The sequence below is a fragment of the Alosa pseudoharengus genome, unplaced genomic scaffold, assembly GCF_046254945.1.
Source record: "Alosa pseudoharengus isolate Yale_2024_CS ecotype anadromous, Long Island Sound unplaced genomic scaffold, YU_APseudo_1.1 YU_APseudo_1.1_scf_16, whole genome shotgun sequence".
NCBI lineage: Eukaryota > Metazoa > Chordata > Actinopteri > Clupeiformes > Clupeidae > Alosa > Alosa pseudoharengus.
The window spans coordinates 38,573,802-38,593,814 of NW_027468630.1; the positions used below are offsets into that span (position 1 = coordinate 38,573,802).

The 20,013-nt window shown below is 38.3% G+C and overlaps 1 protein-coding gene across 3 annotated transcripts in view; it reads right to left on the bottom strand.

Moving 5' to 3' along the window:
• Nucleotides 1–20,013, bottom strand: part of vps13c (vacuolar protein sorting 13 homolog C) — a 511,929-nt gene that overhangs the window by 132,877 nt on the left and 359,039 nt on the right. For all 3 annotated transcript variants that reach the window (XM_076287956.1, XM_076287955.1, XM_076287957.1), the window contains 3 exons: nucleotides 14,886–15,012; nucleotides 3,483–3,718; nucleotides 535–679 (listed from right to left, as the gene is read on the bottom strand). In XM_076287956.1, the coding sequence (XP_076144071.1) occupies nucleotides 535–679; nucleotides 3,483–3,718; nucleotides 14,886–15,012 (508 nt within the window). The remainder of the gene's footprint in view (nucleotides 1–534; nucleotides 680–3,482; nucleotides 3,719–14,885; nucleotides 15,013–20,013) is intronic.

The window sequence follows — 20,013 nt, forward strand, 5'->3', positions numbered from 1 at the left end:
GAGATGAAGCAGCAGAGTGGTAAACATTCCCTGTTCCACCTTTTTTTGAAACATGTTGCTGGCATCAAATTCAAAAAGAACATATATTTTCCATAAAATATATTTTCAACATCTAATATGTTATGCTAAATATGGGTTTACAAGTTTTGTATAATATGACATTCTGTTTTTATTTGCATTTTACACAACCTCCCAACTTTTTCTGATTTGGGGTTGTAGTATTACAGTGCATACATGGTATCCAGTGGTTTCTATTTCTTTTTACTGTGCATGTGGAGCAATGCATTTTACTGTTATTCAGTGGATTCTTCTTTTTCTTCCAGGATTTTCTGTGTTAACTTAAACCGCTTTACATTGAAACTCCCGAAAATCCCGAAAAGGACACTGGAGCTACGTATTTTTCTCTTTTGTGCCATTTATACTTTTCAGAAATTAACTACACAAGCTTTTCCTGAAGGAAATACCAGTGCATGCAAAGTGGTTGCTAGGATGTCGCTAGGGTGTTGCTAGGGTATTCATTGTGGTTGTCCTTACCTCTAAATTGCTTTCTACTTTCACCCAGCAAGGCTCTTTAGCTGATGAGAGGTAATTTTGATATGCTTTCTCAAGTAAGCTTATGTTTTTATGGTTGAATGACTTCCATCGGTTCTTTGGCTTCATCTCCCACACCACTCCTGAACTGCAGTAAACATAAAAAATCACAGAGAAACATTTAGGCACATTTCACATTTCAAAAGAACAGCAGACACTGGGAAAGGAAGTGTCTGTAACACTTCCTTTCCCAGTGTCTGCTGGCTTTGGAAATGTGCATTTTAAATGAGCACTCAAGTTATTTGGTATGACACAATAGTCTCATTTTGCATTTAACTCTCATCTGATTATGACTGGACAGTGTGATGTTCAGATTTTTCAGATGTTCAAAGATGTTTTACCACATAAGAGCTACTGAACAGTCAACTCTGCCATTAGGATGCTAAATTATAAGGTCACATAAAGAATAGCTTTGTTCAGAACATCAAAAGTATTACTTCCACCCAACAAATAAATGGGTAACACTTTACTTGACAGTATTGACATAAGAGTGACATGACACTGTCATGAACACATGACACTGTCATGACACATGAACCCTAATCCTAATCCTAACCTCTCACCTTAATCTTAACCCTACCCCTAAATCTAACCCTAATCCTAACTTGTTATGACAAAAACCGAATGTCACTTAATAACAGAAACGTTATGTCATAAACGTTTATGACTTGTTTATGACACATTCACGAGAGTGTCATGTCACTCTTATGTCGATGCTGTCAAGTAAAGTGTAACCAATAATTGTTATGTTGTGTAGCACTAGTTTAACCAAAACCACTTCATAATTAAACATCTTTAGAATTCTGATGTTTGTACCATTTCAGTAGACACATGGGTTGCGAGTTTGAGAGTGTATTTTGCCGACAGTGCATGGCATTGTGGGCAGAGTGAGTCAAACACACAAAGTGGGCAGAGTCAGGCCAAGGTTAAAGGGATACTTCAAAGAAAAAACAACCTAGGGTCTATTTATGGTTGATAACAGGATCAAACTTGCTCGTTTGGGAGCAACATTTTTGGAATTTCCTATTGGGGATCAATAAAGTATCTATCTATCTATCTATCTATCTATCTATCTATCTAAAATTTCATTAATCTGAGTAGTTTTGGGCTAGACTGTTATTTGCATTAGCAACTAAATGGTTTATAGCATGTTGCAGCAGGCATAGAGGCATTTACAATCTCAATATTGTTGCGCATCTGCTCTGAATACTTTTTCAAAGAAAAGAATAGAATAGAACATTGTCTATGCATGGGTTTTGTAGCCCAGGCTGTTTCAGAATAAGTGACGACACTTTTGAGCGCACTGCTGCATGTTCTCATGCACCTACTATTTTCCAAATTAAGCACTTACTATATGAATGGAAAAGAGTGGACTAAGATTAAATAGTTCAAAGAGAAATTACACAACTAGGCCTATTGCCTACCTGATTTTAGTTTCGGTGCCGAGTCATAGTCTTTGAGGTTGTTCTCTTTTCTATCAAGCGATAATCCATCCATATATTTGGAACTTGCAAATGCAGAGTCGTTAACCTACTAGATATACCAGCAAAATTGTGTATCTTATATTGGAAACAGAGGGTGGGAACATAGGCTACTAATAAAGCAGGAGCACCAGCAAGTAGCAGCCTACAATAGCCTAATAAGACCTTCTAGTATTTTAATATTCTCATGAACTTTCAGTTAATTTATGATGACATGAAACCTCTCTAAACTCCAAATATCAATTCAACACATTACTTGATACAATGATATATTTATATTATTTTGGACACCCCTGTCTTTTGACTATAGCCTAGGCTACTGTCCTGGTTAGTTTTTCACATAGAACAGCAGAATGTCCTATTCTTACGATAAAAGGATGTTTGCATTTATTTGCCAATAGACAGATCAGAATTTAACGCTGGTTGCATGTGATTGGTTTTTTCACTTCACTTCAACAGAGAGGTCTCGCCCATTTTCAGAATCCCCGGCTTGACGTAGCTTCCCGCTACAATTACCATTGCCGCTTTGCCACGAAACTCGTCCCCCATGATGTGTAAATTTTATTTAACCAAAATATACTATATTTCATCAACAAAGCTAAAAAACTATTTTTAGGTTTTTTTTTATCTATTCTAGTGGCATTTATTGAGGACATTGATTCAAGGTGGACAATTCCATTCCCAAGAAGAAACTTTGAGGATAGAAGTTCAAAATAAGCCTAGTTGGATTGATTTTAATGACTGATTTTTAGTATTTTTACTGGATGGGTATGCCACAGAAGAATTGTTCTCTGTGTGGAAATTGAAAAAACTGGCTTTCCAGTCAGAGGTAGTCCTTAGATACTCTTACCTCCATAATACACTGAAAAACTGAGACTCAGAGTAAGAACACATGGGAGTAGGGATTTGGTGATTCCATGTCACAAAGTCAATTATTGTTTTACAATAACATTTTATACTCAACAATTTATAATTAGGTCAAAATACTGCCAACGGTTTCCTAAGCCTTTAATCATAATTCTCATTTTTGAGATGCACCTGTATGTTTTTGAATCTACCGACTGAAGAACTGAAATAGAAAATAGAGGAAATTTAACTTTCAATGCAAATTAAGGTAGATGTTGAAAAATGAAATACATTTCAAAATGTTAATATCACTTTTTGTACTATGGGTGCTAACATCTGTCAATTAAGGTGTTGGGAGGGAGGTTAATGTATTTACTGCACAGCTACTGTATAAGCTGGTTACTGTTACATTATGGTTTTAAAAATGATGATCATCTTAAATACTACATAACTTTTGGATATCTAGTAGCATAGAGATCAAGCAATTGTTGGAAGTACCCAGAGAATGTGAGAATAGTAGTCTTGTTTATGCCTTCATATACTGACTGCCAAATCTGCATGTACCTGGTGATGCCAACATAGGCAATTTCTCTCTTGTTCCTGTTGTTAATCAGTGAGAGCCCCAAGTTCTGGAGAGACACACTGATTTCTTGCTGGAATTGCTCCAGCTCCTCAGCCTGTCGTGCTTTAGCTACCACTGCAACATCCTCCGTGAAGAGCAGAACACGTTGTCGCCCATCAAGAAAGCTCACCCAGTGCACATGGCAATCGTCATCCACTGAAAATGAACCGTATTCATCCTGTAGGAAAACATTTTAGCACAACACCTTACACAACTAATAGCAGCACACTAAAACAAAAACTAGGACTAGAAAAACAAGACAAACCTCACAATAGCCATCAAAGTTTTGTACAATAGCCATCAAAGTTTGTACAAACAATTAAAGAGGTGACTTTTATAAGTAAGATGTAAGCATTACAATTGTGATAAACAATAAACATAACATGGGATCTTCAAAAAGTATCAAAAGACTCATCTGTTTACCTTGTTTCTAACTAATTCATTCTTATGGAGATGTGAGTTGCATAGGTTTATGGTTATTGTCATTCTATGAAATTGTATTTAGTCTACAACAACTATTTGTATTCTTTATTTAGGCTGTTATTGTATTCTTTATTTAGTCTTTATTAACTGTTACACTGCAAAAAATAAAACCTAACAAAGTTTTATTAATCTTATATTAAAATAATTTTGACTTAATTTAATAAAAGTTTGACTTATTTTAAGGAGTCTTATCAAGACAAATGTGCTTAATGCACTGGCAGCCACATTTGTTTGTTTTTATGATGAAATGTCTTAAAATAAGTCAAATTATTTTTCAATCAAGCATATCAGTTCATCACTCCCGCCCACCTAAACTTTTGACCAATATAATCTCTGTTGTTTGTTAGGCTAGGCTACATCAAGTCTGGTGTGCAGGCACCGACGCGAGTGGCAGCCTCTGTCTGTTACGTGTCTTTTTAATATTTTATAACTTTTAAAAAAAATTCTCTCAGGACGAATAAAGTATCTAGCCTGACAAGCCAGACCCACATTAAAATGTAGGGTCTTGGGACTCATCATTCGCAGTGCTCAGTCCGAGGGGCGGGATAATCGGTTGTCTTTCAATTTCCCTCTGCACGCAATAGGATAGCGCTACAACTGATAAGTCCCATGCGTTTTCCCACCAGCGGAGCTAGTTGGCTAGTTCAAACTTTTGCCAACTTAAAGCTGCAGTTGGCAGGTCTGACAGATTGAGGGGACTTTTGAATGTTTACAACTCTCATGCCCCTCCCCCACTACCACTGAGCACCCTCTCATCGAGTTTGTGCTTGTCAGTGCGCACCAGACTGCACCAGACTGTGATTGACAGTCAGATATCACACAGCCCTGCTCTGATTGGACCAGAAAAACCGGGAGCTGTGGATTTTTGCAAAACAAATAACAGGCTCTAGGTGGAGGTAGAAGTGCGGGTTTTTTTCTAAAACCGGATGATTTTTGTTGTTCTGTCGGAGCATAGTGTTGGTTTCAGTGAATATGATCAAAAAATATTGCGAACTGCAGCTTTTAAAAAAGCTTAACTCGTTCCCTGTTCGCCAACAGCAACATCCACCTTCTTTGTTTTCAAGTAGCAGGGAATTCCCATCAAACCGTTTCAACTCTGCCATCAATCATTATGTTAAGCCCGCATAACGACTCTATACACAATGTGATTGGCCCTATCAAAGTTTAATTTTTCCAACAGAGAGTTGCTAGACTAGCCCGGGCAGCAAATTAAATTTAGAAATCTAGATTTCTAGGCTATAAAGTATCTATCTATCACGTCAATCTGTCAAATTATTTACCTCAGGCACTTGACGGCTGAATGAATAAATGAAAGCCAGCTAGCATCAGTGTTTTAGGTAACCTTCTTGTGGAGAAGAAGGATGGATCAGGTGTTCTTCCTACAGGAATCAGTTTCACGGTAAGCTATTGTGTTGCTCTGATTGATTAGGTCTATCCAATTGAGTGCAGAGGCATATCCCCCCTATATTGGTTGAAACACACCTCATAATCACATCCCAATGGAGCAGTATCAAGGCCCTATTTTCGTGACACAAAACCTGGCAGAAAGTCTGTAATCATCACGGCGCAAAGCTTATTCCGATCATAGACTCAAGTTTTTTGCCATGCCCGTCTCTTTTTTGAGCAATGCGCCAAGGGGTATGGCAAAAATCGCTATCGTACACTACCTAAAATGCATTGTGCCACTGACCAAGAGAAACCTGGTCAGAAATATATGGCGAGTTGTTTATATGTTATTTTAAGAGCGCATTATCAATAGAATAAAACCTTGGTTTAATGACACCACCAGAATGCTCAGAAGAGCTTGTAGAAGGGCTGAGAGAAAATGGAAGAAAGATAAGCTGCAAATATCTTATGACTGTTTTAAACACTCCCTAACTGTGTTTCAGAAGGCTGTTAAATCTGCTAGAGAGAACTATTTTGCTGATCTTATAGCTAAACATAGTCACCAGCCTAAGGTTCTTTTCAGCACTTTAAAATCCTTAATCAGTCACAAGGAAACTGCAAATACTGCTCCTTCTTTGAACTGTGGTAATGTCCTTGATTTCTTTGTTAACAAAATGTCTAATATACGTGACCAAGTATAGTAGTTTGATGCATATGTATATCTAGAAACTCCTCCAGTGCTCACGGCCTCCTTGCTTAGCTTTGTACCCATTTCCTTGTCACACCTCAGAGAATGAGATGTTAGACATCTTCCAGTCTGGATTCCGACCTAAACACAGCATGGAATCTGCATTAATTAAAGTCACTAACGACTTGTTACTATCAGTGGATGCAAAGAACTGTGCATTACTTATGCTGCTAGATCTTAGCGCCGCCTTTGACACTGTAGATCACTGCATTCTTTTAGAGCGCCTTGAGCACTGGGTTGGAATTTCAGGTACTGCACTGAAATGGTTTGCCTCCTTCTAAGAGGGAAGAACCTTTTCAGTTTCTTTCAATAATACTTCGTCTTCATCTGCCCCCTTATCTTATGGTGTTCCACAGGGATCAGTGCTTAGTTGTATTTTATTCTCGCTGTACATGTTGCCACTCAGTCAAATTACTGTATGAAAAAGCACGGCATATCCTATCATTGCTATGCGGATGATACACAACTGTATCTCCCATTTAAATGTGGTTCCTCTGGTGCTCTAAACCCATTGCTTGATTGCCTAAAAGAGATTAAACAATGTATGTTGACCAACTGTTTAAAACTGAATGAATCCAAAACAGATATTCTATTTTTTGGTTCACATGAAGCTGCAAATAATGCAATTAGTGAACTAGGGTCTTTTACCAGATATGTAAAACCTTATGCAAGAAATCTTGGCTTTCTACTTGACCCTGATTTTAAATTTGAGAAACAGATTAATGCTGTTGTCAAGTCATCTTTTTACCACCTTAGAATAGAAAGCCAAAACTATGTTTTCTTTCAAAGACTTTGAGATATTGATTCATGCCTTTATTTCATCCCGCTTAGACTACTGTAACTCCCTTTATTTTGGTGTCACTCAGTCCACTCCCGACTTCAGATGGTGCAAAATGCAGCTGCAAAGCTGCTCACCAAGTCTGAAAAGACACAACATATTTCTCCAGTTTTGAAATCTCTGCAATGGTTACCAATGAAATTTAGAGTAGATTACAAAATTCTTCTTTTTGTCTTTAAAGCTTTAAATGGACAAGCTCCCCAATACCTAAGTGAGCTTGTACACTTTCACTGCCCTCCCAGAACTCTTAGGTCCTCAGATAAACTACTGCTCTCAGTACCTCAGAGTCACATAAAAAATAAAGGTGACCGTGCTTTTTCAGTAGCTGGGCCAAAGTTGTGGAACAACCTGCCTTTTCACATCAGATCTACACAACTATTGGTGCTTTTAAAGCCAAGTTAAAAGAAGATGCTATTAATGGCTTTTCAATGAATTGTGGAATGTAATTATATAGACTTTATATATGTACATATTATCTTAGTTTTATTTTCCTGTTGTGCCTGTTGTGCTGTTGTCTTTATTCATTTTGTCTTCTATTATCTATTTAAAAAAAAATAAAAAAAATAAAGCATTTTGGTCAACCACAGGTTGATTTTAAATTGTGCTACATAAATAAATTTGACTATGACTAATAGTGATATGGGCAGGTGCACAACGCACCCTGCTTCTCTCATTAGAATAAAGATATTATGAAATACATCTCACAATGAGTAGTTATTCACCATCATTTGCACATTGGTAATGACAGATAAAAGTGATTAGACGAGGGGTGAGAGGCAAATATGAAGCACAGCTGAAGACGCAGTGTCATAGACGGAGTGCCAGTAAGCTGCAACTCCTCAGACTCAAATTCTGACTAGAATTGAGTATGACGACGTCAGGCTAGTGGAAAACTAATGTGTGTCAACTGTCGTCAGGTGCTAGCTAATGAATCACGTTTCCATGCACACCATATTCCGATTAAGGTCCATATTCTGGTTAGGTCATTATTCAGAATAAGATGTTTCCATTTTCATCAGAAAACGGAATCTACCCATTTAAATATTAATCGGCATACTGAATAAAGCAGCGATGTGCAGTAGACGTAGTATCTGTGTCACAAAAAAGGTGAATTTAAGCTGATTAGAGTCATGATTATTTTGCATTTTAGCCTTATAATAAATAGGCTGCTTTGAGGGGTTTTCACCGATTCTAAATCTGTCAGCAGTGTGCGCAAAACCTGCTTTTTTGAGCATTATAGCCTAGGCTACTTTCACCTTTCGATATTTGATATTTGACACCTGACATTTAAACTTATGTTTAGTTTCAACTGCAGATAACTGAATAAAGCTGCAACTCCTCAGACTGTATCTTATGTCCATCTACTCTGTTGCGCACAACCTGCTGCAGCAGAAATGAAAGGGGTTAGCCCCGCAGGTTTTAATAACTTATTATGATGACCTGTCTGGAACTGAAGCAGGAATGGTTAGTATGCAATAATGCAAATAAAAACAGAATGTGATAATATAGTCTTGTAAGTCTTGTAAACCAAAACCAATATTTATCAGCAAAAAGGACATAGACAATATATCACATGTTGAAAATTTGGACTATTTCATGGAAAATATATGTCAATATGGGACGGGAGCATGTTTACCACTGTGCTGCTTCATCTCTTCAATTAACAAAATTCTGTAAATGTTTAGGAACTGAGGAGTTTTGAGAGTGAAATGTTGTCCCATTACTCCCCGATATAGGATTTCAGTTGCTCAACAGTATGGGGTATTCTAAGTCATGTTTTTCATTCCATTCTGCACCTAATTTGACAAATCTGGAATGCAGACTGCAGAGATTTTAGCACCTGGACTCATCATCTATGGAGAAATACTGTGTGCAGAATTCATTTTGGCATTGTTTTCCTGAAATATTGCTGTAGGCACTAATGCTCCTCCACACCATAATATATGTTGGGTTTTGAACTGAGCACTAAAACAAGTTGGAAAGGTTGGATACTTGGATAGGCCCTCTCCTCTTTAGCCCAGATGAGTCCATGATATCCAAAAAGAATGGCAAATTTTGATTGGTCTAACCACAGGATCTTTTTCCATGTTACCTCAGTCCATTTAAAAAAAGCTTAGGCCCAGATAAGATGGTGGTATTTTTTGTATCATGTCTCAATACAATGTTGGCTGGTTGACTGTTACAATTTTGGCTGTAGTTTTTGAATTGAGTATCAAACTGTGCACATAGACTATGGTTATCAGAGGTTTTCCTGAGCCCCAACAATGACACATCTGGAAACAGGTCTGGTCTTGACGCAGTGCCATCTGAGGTCCAAAAGACCACGGCCATCCAATTTGTTTTTCAGCGCTTTCCCCTGTTTGCAAAGATTTCTCTGGATTCTCTGAATGTTCTAATGATATTATGTCCTGTAGATGATGAACTCCCCAAATACTTCACAATTTCATCTTAAGAAACATTAAAATTACATTGTTTCATCATTTGTGCACACAGGCAGGGCCGTTTCAAGGAATTGGCCCCAAGCAAAATGGACATGGAGGCCCCCCACCCCCCGCACGCAAAGCCTACAGGAACCACCGCATAGCCATACAGTTTAAGTTCACCCACAGTTTATATAAATTCAAAATGTTGACAGTGCAATACTGCAGTTGCATATATATATATATATATATAATGTGCATTAGTTTTGAACATTTGCAAAAACACCACCGTACCATAAAATCCAATATAAATGTAAAAAAGTGCACAATAACTAAATCCAACATACTTAAACACACACACACACATACATTAACATTTTTCAGTTCTCACAAAGTGAGAAAATAAAACACTGCCATCTTATGCAGAAAAAGGATGGCATTGTTCAAACTATGAAGAGTGCAGGTTGTATAGCAATTTGAAAATCCAACATAAATACAAGTACACACACACACACACACACACACACACACACACATAAGATTAACCTTTCAGGCCATCTTCATCAGTGGAGGTATCCTTAGGAAGAGCCTGAGGGCTGAGAAATTTAAGAAAAGCACCTTGAGGGAGAAAGAAAAGATATGTTAGCATTTCCATATTTTGATATTTAGAAGGGATGCAGCTGCTTTCACAACTACCAATGCTTACTGTAAAAACATCCCAAGCTAATGTTATACATTGACCTAGGCCTACTTGTAGCTTAACATAGCATTTAAGCATTCTGCTGTTTGAGAATTAGACAGACGCACCTGATGCTTTAAAGACAGTAAACAGCTGGCGTGCATGAATACTACTAGACATGAATGTTCCAGTCTGCTTTGATGCACGAAATTTATTGTGTGGTTTTCCTAACCCTCATTTGGTAAATAGATTATCACGGTCGAATAGTTAGTATAGCAGAGAAGCTATGCCACTTTCATCAAAACCTATTACAAAGCTATAGCAATGTTATGTCATTAAATACGATAAACAGTGATTCTGGAACAGATCTGCGTCTTCCTTATCCTGTTAATAAACATATTACAGTATGTAACCATATTCCGTCCGTTCGGGAAAAAAAGTTGCGCTAACTGTTCTAGTTTGTTACAAGCAGCATGGGCCGTCAGGCAGGTAGTTAACATAAACATGTTTTTCTAGGCTAGCCTTCCTGCTGCGACATTACACCATTTGTACAAGACAAATAGAGCTATTTTATCCAGTGTAATGTATCACTTACCACTATCTTGTTTTTTCTTGTCATCCTCTTCCTTTCTCTTCTGGCTTCCGGACGCATAACTCCGCTTCATCATGACTGCCTGTTTTATATTTTCGCGGCAGCAGCAGAGACAACAAACCTGGGGGTCGTTTCTAGAAAAGTTAGCAACGACGTTGCTCAACCACCATGGTACGACGCAACTTGCGACCAAACAACGACACTGTTACACCTGTTTCCAGAAAGCATCGTACCTGTGTCGCAATTCGCTACCTCCGACGTTCGAACACCATAGTTCCAACAACGTTGTTGATGATGCAGCGATACATATCATTGGTGGAAACAGTGGCAACGTGTAATACCCCACCCCCTAGAAATGTTCTGTCACGGCCTATGTCGACATGTTTCTAATCTAAACCGAGTGATTAATGCTGGTATTGTCATTGCCATCAGCCAAAACCTAAACCTATTGCAAGCATATAAAACAGTTAACTTAAGCAGACCCATATGAGTCATTATTTGTGTTAAATATCTGTGTTGGAAAAAATATATAGCCTGGACAAATATCTGGGTATCCCTTAGGTTATCAACTATCTCGTGGCTTAACAGCAGCGCGTTGGTGCACTGCGCGCACGGCCGGAGTTCGCATCCTATCTCTTCTTTTCATCTCTGAGTAAGAGTAGGCCTACGAGACACAACAATAGGATTTGACCATACATATTTATGTATATAGTTACTCTACATCGAGAGACCATAGGTACAAGACATCAGTCAAAAACAATTTAATCTACGTGTCACACAGTTCACCTGCAGGTAGCGAGAAGCAAGAGGACAATCTCACATCATAAGAAAATCGAACCTACAACGTTGGGATAACAAGTCTTCTGCTCTAGCCACTACACCATTTATCACTGCTGTTGTAAGAGTCTATGAACATTATAATACTAAAGGCAAGGCAATACGCGAATTAACATAAATAGCAAGAATGAGCCAAGTAGGGGAGTCAGTGTCTTAATCAAAATTAAGCTACAGGATATATCAATCATTGAGTCACGAGATAAACATCCACTTCGCAATTTTTGTTTAGGCGGTTGTGATTTTTGGTTAGGCGCTCTGGACACCAACAGGAACTACCAAGGAACGACACAAGTGCGACTGCCTAGGGGCAGTAGTTCAAACGACCAAACTTTGCGTCCTTGTTTGCGATTGAGAGTTCGAACTACCCTTTCTAGAAACACCAAATCCAAGAACGATGGAGCGTACTACCAAGGTTGCGACGCAAGTTAGCAAACGACGCTTTCTAGAAACGACCCCCTGGCTGGCTGGCTGCAGCGACTACTGAGAGGGGCCCCCTTGAGGGGGATCCCGGTATTGCCGGTAACAGTGTCGTTGCACTTTACTGCATTGACTATCAAAGGAGCGCTCACAGTTTGTCGTTGCATTTTATTCTTAACCAGTCGTTGTCTTGGGGCCCCTGGCCAGCTCGGGGCCCCAAGCAATTGCTTGGTTTGCTTGCCTTCTAGCGACGGGCCTGCACACAGGTTTACACAGAGTGATGAATACCCCTACATCTTCACTTCTAAGGGACCCTGCTTCTCTGGGATGCTCATTTTCATACCCAATCGTGTTGCCAGTTACCTTACAGTAATTAGTTGATAAAGAAAACAAAAGGAGGAATATTTTACAAAAAAAGTTGGGACGGGGCTAACAAAATGCTGGAAAAGTGTAATGATAAAGAAAACAAAAGGAGGAATATTTTACATTACACTTTTCCAGCATTTTGTTAGCCACGTCCCAACTTTTTTTGAAACATGTTGCTGGTATCAAATTCGAAATTAACATTATATTTTCCATGAATTAGTCAAATTTGTAATTTTCAGGTAACACTTTATTTTAATGTGTCGCTGTTACAGTTTACCTACCTAATTAGGTACAGTGGTACAACCTGTGTAACAACATGTACTATCAGGTACTATCATTGTACTTGCATTATGTATTTGTGGGTACCTACATATAGTTGTTACATTGTAATACTGAGTGCTTTTACAAAACGTTGCCTATTTGCCTAAATTTTCATCAGAGGCAAAGAGCTGACCTGAGACCTGCTGGATGGGGTAAATCTGGTCATGATAGATTGATATACAAACCATTCTTAGCTCCAGTCAAGGCCTCATTGTCTTCAGTGTACATGTGACAGCTGTGCTGCTACAACCTTGTTACTCTTTGATACAGTGGAATAAACCTATTAAGTGTACCAGTTAATTACTTACATGTATGTTGTGTCATTGGTGTCTTGGAACATGTCTGCCATTACCCTACATAGCACATGTATCAACTGTGTTGGTACACATGTATTACTCTTTGATACAGTGGCACAAACCCATTAAAATGAAGTGTACTAGTTAAGTACTTACATGTACAGTACATATTGTGTTGTGTCATTGGTGTCTTGGAACATGTCTGCCATTACCCTACATACTGTAGTACATGTATCAACTGTGTTGGTACACATTTATTACTCTTTGATACAGTGGAATAAACCCATTAAAGTAAAGTGTACCAGTTAAGTACTTCTGAGCTTCTGACATTTTTAACAAAGATGGCAGCCTCACAACATTGAAGAGAGGAAAAAGAGAGGCTTCTTATATATTTTTACTCCGCTAAGTGTTTATGGTAAAACCCAAACTGGGCATTTTACCTCCTCAAATGCTTAAAAAAAAACACTAACTTAAACTAACATCTATTTGTATATGCTGAGGTTGTTAAGAAGACATTGTTTCACCCCCAGTAAACTATTAGCTGTCTGTTGCCCTGTGTCTCACCCGGTTGCCCGTTGCCGGCAACATTGCCCAAATTGCCTCGTGTATCATCAGCTTTACAGTTAGCCATCACATTTTAATTAAGGAAGGACAAAGAATTGAGCAAGCTTGAGTATGGATGAAATATCTCATAGCCTACCCAGTAAGAGGCCTGACCCTGATGAGTGATACAGAGCTTGTGGGCAGATGGAGGTAACGTGATCACATGATTGCATGAAGACTTATGGGTAGCCTATGTGTTATTTTATAAACCAATAGAGAGCATATTTTCTACGTTCTGTTTGTGTTAATGTAGCTTATTAGACGTATAACATTTTTGGAGGTGCTTCAGAAGAAATAATTTGGCGGACCCCCTGCAATCCGCGGACCCCCAGTTCACTGGTCATTATTCAGAAATATCAGACTTCCAAACATTGGGAAAATCCATTCAAGTCATTGGAACTTTCTGCATTCAGCACTAGGAGTGTCACGATTTCGATTTTATATCGAAATTGATCGAAATTACATCTCAATCTCGAACTCAAAAGTAGAATTGACATGCAGCCACACCCCCAATGTCACGTCCAGCATGTATGCCAAGACGCACACACAAGCACGTGCTGAACTGCGGAGTCAACACTCCTCTAATTTTAGGCTGCAGCCAGTATACACATCAACCTACCGAAATCGAAGCCCCTCTTGCTACTCTGAAATCACCGGTGTGGAAGTATTTTGTGGTTCATTCACGTCAATTAACACTAACTTAGCCTACTCAAAAGATGATCTAGTTACATCTAGATCTAAGGCTTAAAATGCACATTGATAAGTACATATTCCATGAACACTAACCTTGGGTTTCTTCGGAGTGTGCTGAAACAATCAACTTTCTGTGTTGTTTCATTTCACTAGTCTCTGTTTAATGTTTGTTCTGTTTACATTACAACCTCGTGGTTGGAACGGTTTCAAAATAAAAAGCGGTTTCGAAATAAAAGCCCCCCGAAACAGAAAAGGAAAAAGCCAAAAAAAGTAAATAACATATAAAGAATGCATTAATAGTATTATTTAAAAAAAGACCGAAAATCAAATCGTGACTTTAAAATCAAAAATTAAATTGAATCGAGGATTTGGAGAATCATAACAGCACAGCCCATGTGGATTATAGCATCACTCAATGGAAATGGAAGAGAGCTAAGGTAGTCAGTCAGTATATAGTATATATTCTGTTTTGCATTGTGCCCACATTTTCTTCTTAAACAATTGTGCAGACTGAATAATAATACTGAAAACAAGGACTTTGCACTTATTTGCACTTTTGTTTTATTTGCAAATGATCCCAAATTATGTTTACGAGAGTATCTATTGGATGCTTCTATGGAATCTGCAATGACTGTTCACAGAGGTCACACACACAGGTATACATACCTTCACCAAGTCTAGTTCTCCTTGGTGTTCTCTGAAACTCCATCTGAGTTTACGAATCCCTGAAGGGTCATCCCATGCAAAATGTTGTACTTCGCCTGACTTGAGCTCATGATGTACTTTGCATCCACTAAAATAATAGACACAAAAACATTAATTTATAGCTTTCATACAGGAAAAAGTGTGTTTATGAGTGCACAGATCAGTGTGCCTTTTTGGGTATATTGTTATATTTCAGATGCATGTCATTTATCTAGCATGAAAAAATAATGTCAAGACAGTCAAGGCAGAAAAAGGAAGTTAAGGGACAAGTTAATATTTTGGTTAGGAGGAGCAACAATGCTCTGCTCAAAAAACTTCCAGGCAGTGCTGCCACCGACGACTTAAAGGCAACTAATCCTAACCTTAACCCATGCCTAACCATAGCGCCTTCCAGGCAGCGCTGCCTTAAAGACAACGTCGGGGGCTTTAAACACCAAGAAACACTTGAAACTGCTGCTGTAAAACGGGTGAATCCCAATTAAGCTCATAAGTGACAAAAAATTCTGGAGCTGCACCGTATTAGGCTCTGGTCTGCACATTTGTAACACCCCAAAATGTACATACACACCAGCCCACCTTCTGGGCCATCGCAGATCTCACACATCTCTTCACGCAGCTCAGCTATTTGAAGTCCATCTTAATAACTGTTGCTACCTGCTAGGTTTGACTGCAGTAAGCATTAACCCCTAGAACCCTAGACTGTTTTAAGGGCATTTTCACTACCTTTAGTTAGAAGCATTTATCCTGGTCATTGTAAGTGCCATACTACACACATACTATATATTATTTTTTTCGGCAGAGTCTAGGCTACCTAAATCTGCCACAATTTGATGCATTAATACTTGCATTGATTTAATTTAGATTTTTAAATAATAAAAATACAAAAAACGTATTATAAACATTCTTATATTTTGACATGTATCACACCACTGCAAGATGGCAGCTCATGTGTGTGTAGGGCAGACTGTCCTGAATCTGGCAATATCATTGCCAGGGTGGAGGGATTCTCTGGGGCTGAACAAATGTGAAAAATATGGGGTGTGTGCCTTACAGAAATAAATGCCATTTTTTATTTAGCCCTACTCTATATTTGGCCATTCTCACTACCTTTAGTTATAAGCATTTATCCTGGTCATTGTAAGTGCCATTTACACATGCTATATTTCAGCACAGTCTAGGCTACCCAGATCTGCCACAATTTCATATATTAGTGGTCTGTGTATCATTCGTTCATTTGATATTCAATTGAGAATCAAAAATGAAAAAAAAAAAGACTTGTTATTTCATTATTTGTTTTGCAGAGACCAAATTTCCATCACGGGATCAAAAGAGTATATACTTATACAGTACTTATATACTAAGTGATTATATATGAGCATGCATTTAGCTAGCTTCATGCTATCTTTCAACCCATACACATAGTGAGTTGGATACCCACTATGCTAATTTATTAATACTTAACAAATTATGCAATAATAATGTGTTAATTAAGTAATATTTCCATTATTTAACAGTTTTTAAGGAACTGTCTATGGTTTATAAGATCAGTAGAATGGGTGTGTTACTGATTAACCCTTAGAACCCTAAGCTGTTTTTAGGGCATTTTCACTACCTTTATTCATAAGGATTTATTCTGGTCATTGAAAGTGCCACACACATATATTATATTTTGTTTTTTTCAGGAGAGTCTAGGCTATTTAGATCTGCCATCATTTCATGTATTAATACTAGCATTGATTTTATTTTGATTTTTAAAGAATTAAAATATAAAAAGTGTATTATAAAAATTCTTATATTTCGACATGTATCTCACCACAGCAAGCTCACAGCTCTAGATGCATTTCATGTATGTGTAGGGCAGACTGTCCTGAATCGGGCAATATAATTGCCATGTTGGAGGGATACTCTGGGGCTGAGCAATTTACAGAAATATTTGCTGTGTGATTTACGGAAATAAATGCCATTTTTTATTTAGTGATGAAAAATGACCTTTCTGCGCTCCATATCTGTGACACGAACTGATCTGACCTGACTTGACCCGAGGTTGCGTGTTAGCCTGCGTGCCTGTGTGTATGCAGTCATAATAATTCTCAACTTTTTACTGCATTGCCATGAACAAAGTAAAGGCAAAAAAGGTGTTTATTTGTTGAACAAATTGGGATGCAATGTAAGCCTTGAATTGGATGCCATGCAGGAATTTGCTAGAATCTCAAAACCGGAATATGAACATGCTTTGCCATAGAGAAACACATGATAGCATTGGATTATAAACATGCTTTGCCACAAGAACAGACAAAAACGTGGGGTAAGTCCAGCTATATGAAGTTATTATTTTGCTGTCACTTCGTCTGTTTTATAACCCATGTACTTGGTATCAAATGATAGCTCTGAGTCTCCTCTTTCATCTGACATGCATGGCATATCTATGCGATCACGGGTCCGCGAGTAATTCAAACGAGAGTAATGAGTGTGCAGTGTTGGTTTGTGTACATGACGTTATTATTTTGCAGTCACTTCGTCTGGTTTTATAAGCCAGAAGGATCGATAAACATGGTACCAATGGATAGCCCTGTGCCTTCTCTTTCATCTGATATGCTTGCCATATCGATGCGATCACGGGTTCGCGAGTAATTCAAACTAGAGTAATGTGTGTGCAGGTGAACGCAGAGAAGTATAGACTGTAAATATGATGCAATTTGATTTAATTTCATGATTTTTTTTAATTTTCATACTTGATCGTACAGACAAGTGTGTAGTCTCGTTGAAAAGCCCCACTTCTGCTCTGTCGTGCAATAAAGGTTTCATCTCGCTGCGATGAACCGTTCCGGAGCAATGTAACAGAGAAGAAAGGGTGTGTTTTTTGACGCACTTTGCGTCAATCGGGTTCTAAGGGTTAAGAAACTATTTACACCTACATGTAGGCATGTATTTATACAAATTATGATTGAACACATGCACTAATGATTAGTTAAGGTGTGGATAAATGTTTTATAAACCTCTACCTAATACTATAATTCTTGATAAACTTAGGAGTTGCAAGTGGATAGTTCAGGATATTTTTGAGCTCATCTAAACTGAGGACTTTCTATGCCTTTTGACACATTTACAAATAACAGGGTTCCTACACATTTTCCATTTCAAAATTCCATACTTTTTCCATACTCAAATTTTCAAACTTCTCTGTAAATTTTTCTGACCATATTCTATGTCAATGGAGCGTTCTACTAGCATTGTGAAGAGCTGTATAATAATGTTTATTATTAACTTGGTAGCCCCCAACGGATACTTTTCGTTGGGGGAAGTGCTGTGTTGGAAGGTGCACTCACATTTTTAGTTCTCTGTAGATACAAGCATAGCCTACATATGTTGGAGACTAGTGCACTGCTGGCAGAGGCCTCAGAAATCACCATAAACAATATTATTTGTTTGCAATAACAATTTATCAGATAATGCAGTATCCATGTCTTGGTATCTTTTACAAAATCAAAAAAGTCTACCAGTGTTTTAGCCGAAAATAGCAGAGCTACGCAAACATACCAGTGCACAATGGTGAAGGCCCCCGTGCATAGAACAGGTTTTCTCAATTTGGTTTTGGTACCAGGGTCCCCTTGTGGGAGAATTTTTTTCCATTCAATTGTATCTTGATGATGTGGACTGACAGTTAACTCATTTAGTGCCAACAACGTAATATTACATTTTTCCTTCCCATGCGTTGAGTGCCAAAAACGTAATTATTTTAATTACGAAACTAGACACTCTAACACACCTTATATGATTTTGGGAACTCTGTGATGAATGGAAATGAAATATATGATGATAGAAAACTCATGAAAACGCAAGATCTGGACATTTTATCTGGACGTTTGATCTTAACTTGGCTTTTGATGGTTGCCGCTTTGTTTTGAATCAGTCACTGATTAGCCTATCAGTGACATGCATGCCAGGTCAAAATCAGGTCATTTATTTTCGTGGGTTTATCACTACGTGGCAGGTCTCGTTAGATCTCTTCCCAGAAACTTTGCAGGCAACAATTCTCAGGTGCTGAAAGGAGAAATGAAAAAGTCAAAGAAAAAGATATTGCAGCAGGTGCGTTTTCGCCAGACAACGCTGGATGAGTCCACCTTTCTACTAAGACAAGATGACTCTGACCACGACAGGTCAAAAACATTACAAGAAGTGACTGAACACCAGGCTGAGGAGGGAGTTCCATCTCCACCACGAGCCGGGCCTAGCGGAGTGGATGGTAGGCCGAGTCGCGCTTGCAAGAGGGCACGCCCTTGCCAGAGTACCGAATATGTCGGTGATAGTGACTCATAAAAGACGCAATATCTCCATTTCTAAAAAAAAAAACAGGGATTTTGATGAAAACTAGCCACTGTTTAGCTTGGGATTTCTCAGGAACAGAGGCGTGTAGAAATACACAGTTTGCACCCACTAAGAGCATAAAGTCTCACCTTTCAAACGAGCCATTGTATGTGTTCATAGCTATAACACAGAATATGCTGTGGCTGTACAAAAAACATCAACAATGGTCTAGATTACTGGCACTCTATTTCTACACGCCTCTGTTCCTGAGAAATCCCAAGCTAAACAGGGGCTAGTTTTCATAAAAATCGCTGTTTTTTTCTAGAAATGGAGATATAACGTCTTTCATGAAGTGTTGCCTGTAAACTGTCCGGGGGGAAGTGACCAGCGAGACCTGGCGAGACTGCCACCTAGAGATAGACCCACGAAAATGGCCTGGTTTTGAGATGACGTGCATGCGTCATTGATTCGACCCAAAGCGGCAACCGAGTTATGATAAAATGTCCAGATAAAATGTCCAGATTGTGCGTTTTCATGAGTTTTCGATCGTCATATATTTAATTTCCATTCATCACAGAGTTCCCAAAATCACATATAAGGTGTGTTAGAGTGTCTAGTTTCGTAATTTAAAAAAAAGCTACAAACGTAATATTACGTTTTTGGCCCTCAACGCATGGGAAGGAAAAACGTAATATTACGTTTTTGGCACTCAATGAGTTAAGAAATACTGCACTACACTACTTCCACCTTGCTAGTGATTTTATTCTCTGAGAATCCTACATCA